This window comes from Saccostrea cucullata, unplaced genomic scaffold (assembly GCF_032062105.1).
Source record: "Saccostrea cucullata isolate Sc308-1 unplaced genomic scaffold, CSIRO_AGI_Scuc_v1 ctg237, whole genome shotgun sequence".
NCBI classification, from domain to species: Eukaryota; Metazoa; Mollusca; class Bivalvia; order Ostreida; family Ostreidae; genus Saccostrea; species Saccostrea cuccullata.
The window spans coordinates 177,628-184,257 of NW_026931975.1; the positions used below are offsets into that span (position 1 = coordinate 177,628).

A 6,630-nucleotide genomic window follows, 5' to 3' on the forward strand; every position below is an offset into this window, starting at 1 on the left:
ATGAATGTCATTGAATTAATGTTTAGGACATATGCAACATAGTGATGAATATAATTGGAAAATTGATTTATTTATTGATTTTACAAAACATTTGAATTACAATTACATGAACAAAATATTTATTTTAAAGAAAAAGAAATATGTAATCTCTTATACGTGCATAATGTGGTATATAACCATTGGTCAGTCCAAAGACTATTTCTACCTATGCAGCTAAGTAATAGTAGCATAGTAATTTTTGCAAAATTGTTGCTTTAATTACGAAGTTTTGAATTTTTTGCCACAGTTTTGTTGTATTCATTATCATTTGTTTTACCAGTGTGCACAATAAGTTGTGGGTATTTTAGAGGAGTTATCTCTCTTTTTATTGTCGTGCGGATAAGATTTCTAATCGGCACGACCGTCGTGCGAATAACGAATATAATCGGCACGACCGTCGTGCGAATAACGAATATAATCGGCACGACCGTCGTGCGGATAGCCTCGGCCCATTCCAATACGTCGTTTCCGGGATCCCCCTTTTAACTTTATCTATCACGTGACTTTCATCATCACGTGATAAAAAGTTAGGCATATTTTGTTCAAAATGGCGGCGGAAAGTCACCGAAACAAATCCGTGGCTGAATTGAAGGCATTTTTGTCAGATAGAGGCATCAATACATCACTTTATCGCAAAGATGCATTAATACGTATTGCAGAAGCTGCATCTGCGTTAAATCTAGAGCCTGAGACGGAGAATTACGGGAATTATCAGACTGAGAGAGTAAATCGAAGAAGTGTGATAGTCCAAGGAACTTCTGTGACTTTACCTGATATCTGTTCCGTATCAGACTGGCAGCAAGATTTGTCATTACTTCCAAATATTGAAACAGGGGACATCATGGTTTACCTAATGACAAAGTGCTCGTGGACCGAATCGCGGCTTAAGGCATACAAAAATGACAATGGCTACAAACTTTTTCAACATAGACACATTGACAATGTTGTTGTCAAATTCTTATCGTACAACCATTTCTATATAAAATGTACATGTGTTCCAGAAACTAGACAGTCAGAAAAACCATACACAACATGGATTCTTATGGATAATGATGGCACTGTAAAATCTGGGGGTTGTACTTGTGTTGCGTAAGTTAAATGTTTATATTTGTATATTGAATAGTTGAAAAAAAACGTTGAATATCTTAAAGTTCTTGCTCATATGTGATGCCATAAGTTTAAAAAATATTTTACCATAAACTTGATAAAGTAAACATTTAAGGAATGTTTTTCAGTTTTGTGTGAGTTATTGGTGTATGAATCACAGAGACTTGTCACGTAGGCATATTTCATGAAGCGCGCTAGCGCTTCATGTAAAATATGCCTACGTGCAAGTCTGTGTGATTCTCACACCAATAATTCACACTAAACTTAAAAACATTCCTTATATTTACATTTTACATGTTTGGAAGCACCGAAAATATACTCAATATTTGAATTTCTCGCTGCCCTATATTGTTATACTTTTACTAATGTTGCTGTAACCTTTTTGTGACGTCACGGTAACTAACTCACGTTTCTCCATGTATATTTCTACGCGTGAGTATACACGAAAATGATTTTCAAATCAATTTCACAGTTGGCCTAGTAGAAAAACACAGCGAATGTAAATATTAATGTATGAAAAATGGAGAATACCAACAGGTTCTTTACTTTGATGTAGTGCTGGAGCTCCTTTAAACTTTATACCTCCCAGTTACATATTACCGGTAATTATTTACTACATATTTTTCAACAATTGGAGCATTCAACTTGGTATCCTTACTTTATTTTAGTGATGACGGAACATGCAAACACTGCGTGGCTTTGTTATTTTCTCTTCAGTCCTTTTCTGAGAGACACAAGGATAGGGGAGAGGAAACCTGCACAGACAAACCATGCAAGTGGGACAAACCAAGGATAACTTCCATCCAGTCACTGTTGAGGAGATATCGTTTCGTAGGAATTCAAGTCATCCAGATAAAAAAGACAATTACAACCCGGTTTCAAATCAAAGGCATATATCACACAGGGAGATCACAAAGATATTGTACAAAACATGTAAACATTATGGTTCTGTGTTTATGCACACTGTAGATCCACCTTCGGATGACAGTAGTGATGAAGAAGATTCATTAGAAATCAAGGAACTCAGTGATATAATAAGTGATTACAAACAACAAAATCCAATCGGAAATGAAAATGAGTTGATTGATTATCTCAGAAAAATTCATTCAAAAGATGTAATTAATCAAATAGAAAATTTGACTAAGGATCAAACAGATAATGCTATGTGGTACAAATACAGGAAAGGTCGAATTACAGCTTCGGTGATGGGTTCTGTTTACAAATGCAGAATTGAAAATCTTGCAACAGAAAACTATATTGTGAAAAAATTTTTTGGCAGATCTTCTTTTTCTTCTGCAGCTACAGAATGTGGGAAAGCAATGGAAAGTGTAGCTCTTCAACAATACTTCTTTCAATACTCTAAAGATCATTCAAAAGCCCAAATTATGAAATCTGGTTTAGTAATTAGTGAAAATTATCCTTTTATAGGTGCATCCCCAGACAGTTTAATTTCTTGCCAGTGTTGTGGTAATGGCATTGTGGAAATTAAGTGCTCATACACCCATCAGCATAACTTTATCAAGGACTTTGCTGCAAGTAATGACTATCACATACTTTTACACGAGGATAATATTGTATTGAATAGATCATCCTCATGGTACACTCAAATTCAGACTCAACTTTTCTGCACTGGGCTTCAGTGGTGTGATTTTGTATTATATACCCGAAAAGACATGGCAATTGAAAGAATTGTATTTGATCCAGAATACTTTGATTGTTGTTTAAAAAAAGCTTGTATCTTTTTCCACAAATTCTTGACATAAGTTGTATAAATAAAATACTGAGTGATTGATTGCTTTATTATATCAGAATCAAATTATGCACTTAGATCGTGATTAGAGTTAAACAGTATAAGTATCAACAGCCTTAAACATTTGATTACAGGTACACAAAAAATTGTACAAATTTTTTTCAGTTGATATCAATAACCATATAATCATTGTCAAAGATAAATGTAACTTCTACAGAATTCAGTCAATTATCTGACCAGGTTTCACAAATGGTAACTTCTATAGATTTATGTCAAATATCTGACCATGTTTTACAGATGGTAAATGTAGTACAAGTGTATAACTCATGATTTACAATTGAACATAGACAGTGCAAGTTAGTAGCACTAAAGTAAATGCAGATATTTGTCGTTTTTTTTTTCAAGATTGATGACAAAATTAAATATTGTTTAAAATGAGATCATGGGATTTATTTGATTCAAACTGCATACAGAGTCACTTGGTTACAAGAGGTTTCTTTAAGTTACAAAAGAATGCACCTAAAATGATCATCGGATTGACTAAAGATTTCATACTGCAGGGTAGAATCTGAGAAATTAGTTTAAATGATTTCAACCTTTGAATGGCTCTCTCAACATGGATTCTCAAATTTGCAATTTGACGGGTTTTTTTAATTTGAGTAGATGTAAGGTACTTCCCTTTGCCCCAAGTACACTTACGAGTAAATGGTGGTATATTCAGATAAGCATGTCTCTCTGTAAGTAAATCTCGAATGGTGAAACCCCGGTCAGCCATAATCTCGTCTCCCGGTGACACATAATCTAAGAAACCAGAATTCATGGTAATGTACCTGTCAGAAGTGTTCCCTCCCCATATTTGAGACACAAAGTTAAAAGCACCTGTTGGTGTAATGCTCACCAGAAATTTAAAGGTGTTGTGAGATTTATATGTACTATATGTCCTAGCATTTACAGAGGGGTCCCTGGGTCTCTGAATGAAAATCTCTGAACAGTCTATGATAGCTCTGGTCCTTGGAAATTTGTAAAAAGATTTTGGCATGAACTTCTTCACTAGTTCTCGGGATGGCCAGAAAATGAAATCTTTAAACATGAAATACATATAAAAAATCCAGGTTGAGAATATAGAAGAGATTCTGGAACAAGACACCCCAAATAAATCAGACATAACTACCACTGGCAATGCAAGGCGAAATCGCACAAGTGTAAGGATCAATTCCTGGTACCTTGATAGCTTTCTAGATGGACCGGGCTTATTCCCTCTATTTTGATAGCTTTTTTCGTTTTCGCTATGTTCACCGGTCCAGTATTTCAAATTTGGTTCATACTTTAATGTTAAGTCACTAATTTTATTAAAAGTTTCTAAATTTGGTAACCCAGTATATTGTTGGATAGATTTGTCATTTTTGGTTACTTTTTCAATGAACAGGTTTCTGAGAAGTGCATCTTTATCACTGAGTTTTGCCTTTAATTGTTCATTTTCTCTCGAAGTGTTGTTCATGTCTTCAGAAGTGAGGTCTGTCTGTGTACCTTTATCTTCAACATCATCACTGGTTGTTAGAAACCTGTCTACAAGTGGTCTGCTGTAGCTGTGATCTGTTTCAGTAGTTGTGGATGGTGCTAAGTAAATATATACATGATATATATAAATATATACATAAATAATTAATGCAAACAATTTTCTGTCAATTAACATCTGCACATTTTGTATAATTATACATGTATCGATATAAATAAAAATTCTGAGTACCGTTTTATCCCCAGTGCAGTATCAGGGTAATGAATTGAAACTTAATGAGAATTTGTACCTGACTCTGAAAGTTTGCAAGACTCTACAACTGTTTCATACACAGCAAATGGCAGGCCCACACTTATGTCTACTGGTACGTGCTGCTGAGATGACGATGATACTTGCAGCATATGTGCTGGGTCTGTAAAAGATAGTTTTTTATTACTAGTCCAAAAGAACTTCATTGAATGTACACTGCATGGGTGACTATTATGAGGACAGCTCTATTTACAATAAATTCATTCCATATTACAGGGCTGTCCCTAAGACCTGAGAGCCAGGGGATTCTCCCCTTTAGTCAAATTAGTGGCATATGATGCCCTGGTTATTTTGGGATTGTCCCTCAATTTACTGTTAGAGGAGTAACCCCAAGTTTTCCTTCTATTTTTTAAATGCAACCCACTATTTCAAATCCTTGGGGACAACCCTGCATATGATGTTCTTACCAGGTAATGTGTATTTGGAAAAGATGGTAACCTCAGATGTTAGTTATACACATGTAATCATATCAAATTAAGATGGATATCAGGTGAATAATAAATAATTGTGCTAAGACTGGACCTATGTCTGATATGAACAGCTGATAAAGGTGATCTTAGCTCAAAAATGCATACATTAATGATAAGTAATTTGTATACTTTTAGCTGTTGTCTTTATGTAGGGTTGGCCCATATATTAACATTTGTCATACCTGAGTTTTCCTTGTCTTGGAATGCAGGTGCTGTTGCACTTTGCTCCATTGCTCGTTCTCGCTTCTCAATAGACAGGGGTTTTGTTGTAGATACTGATTTGTAATTATTCCATGGGAAAAGTTCTGGGATTGTATGATTTTCTGAGCGACAATTTCCTACGAAATGTTTCGTGCAAACTCTGTGATGAGCTAAAGGTTCATATTCTTTGGGGCGCCGTATCATGGTGATCCATTTCGCTCGAAGTTTTGGCTCTTTGCGTTTCGTTGGGAAGGGTTCAAAGGAGACATCCTCCATCCAAGGATATTTATCTAGTTTATTTTTCTTTCTTGAATCGGAATTGCACCCTGGTACCACACACCAATACTTGCCCTTTGATTCGGGAGTATTTTTTCGACCCACCATGATTTGTTTACGTTTCATAAAACCCCGCGTCAAAATGTGCCTAACTTTTTACAGAGTCACATGATCAGCGTAGACTAAAAGTAGAGTCGTAACGGATCAGAGAAATGACGTATATGGTCATATTGGAATAGAAACATCTTCCTTAGTATCAGGCCATCCTGAAAGTATCACTGTCTTTAGTGACTGGAGAGTCTCATCTTTCTTTGTCAAATCTCGGATTTGATTCAGTCTTTCTAACCCACTCTGTCTGTTGAATGTGTGCTATCTCCTCAGCAAGTTTGGAAGTGTGCTGTCCATGATACTCTGGAGTCGCGCGAGACAAGGTATCTGCGATGAACAACTCGTTTCCTCTAGTATAAACAACATCCAGGTTGTATTTCTGGAGGCGAAGTAACATTCGCTGGAGTCTTTTTGGAGCTGACAAGAGAGCGTTTCAAGAGGCGTGTGGTCTGACTGTACTGTAATGCAATCCTTACCATATATGTAATGGTCAAATCTCTCGCATGCAAAAGCAATTGCAAGACACTTTCTCTCTATCTGTGCGTAACACTTTTCAGTTTTAGATAATGCACGAGAGGCATAAGCAATGGGCTGTCCATTTTGCAGTAATGTGGCTCCGAGGCCAACTTCACTAGCATCGCACTGAATTGTGACTTCCTGATGTACATTATAGTATTTGAGTACGGGTTGATGACTCACGAGACGTTTGACATTCTGAAATGCTTCTTCCTGCTGCGATTGCCAAGACCATATGGCTCCTTTGTCTGTGAGAAGTCGCAAAGGTTCACAGGTTTCTGATAGGTGAGGCAAGAATCGAGACAAGTATGTTGCTAGACCAATAAAGCGTTGCACTG

At 36.2% G+C, this 6,630-nt stretch overlaps 3 protein-coding genes across 3 annotated transcripts; 1 reads left to right on the plus strand and 2 right to left on the minus strand.

Moving 5' to 3' along the window:
- Positions 1 to 505: 505 nt before the first annotated feature.
- Positions 506 to 2,938, plus strand: LOC134234161 (uncharacterized). The gene is made up of 2 exons (XM_062716223.1): positions 506 to 1,128; positions 1,815 to 2,938. Exons 1-2 carry the CDS (start codon positions 587 to 589, stop codon positions 2,113 to 2,115), a joined length of 843 nt encoding a protein of 280 aa, XP_062572207.1. The 5' UTR covers positions 506 to 586; the 3' UTR covers positions 2,116 to 2,938.
- Positions 2,939 to 3,371: 433 nt separating this feature from the next.
- Positions 3,372 to 4,855, minus strand: LOC134234170 (uncharacterized). The gene is made up of 2 exons (XM_062716229.1): positions 4,702 to 4,855; positions 3,372 to 4,513 (listed from the first exon to the last, which is right to left on the minus strand). The coding sequence occupies exons 1-2, from the start codon at positions 4,811 to 4,813 to the stop codon at positions 3,372 to 3,374; spliced, it is 1,254 nt and encodes a 417-aa protein (XP_062572213.1). The 5' UTR covers positions 4,814 to 4,855.
- Positions 4,856 to 5,335: 480 nt separating this feature from the next.
- Positions 5,336 to 5,776, minus strand: LOC134234171 (THAP domain-containing protein 11-like). The gene has a single exon (XM_062716231.1). It carries the CDS (start codon positions 5,774 to 5,776, stop codon positions 5,336 to 5,338), a length of 441 nt encoding a protein of 146 aa, XP_062572215.1.
- Positions 5,777 to 6,630: the final 854 nt, after the last annotated feature.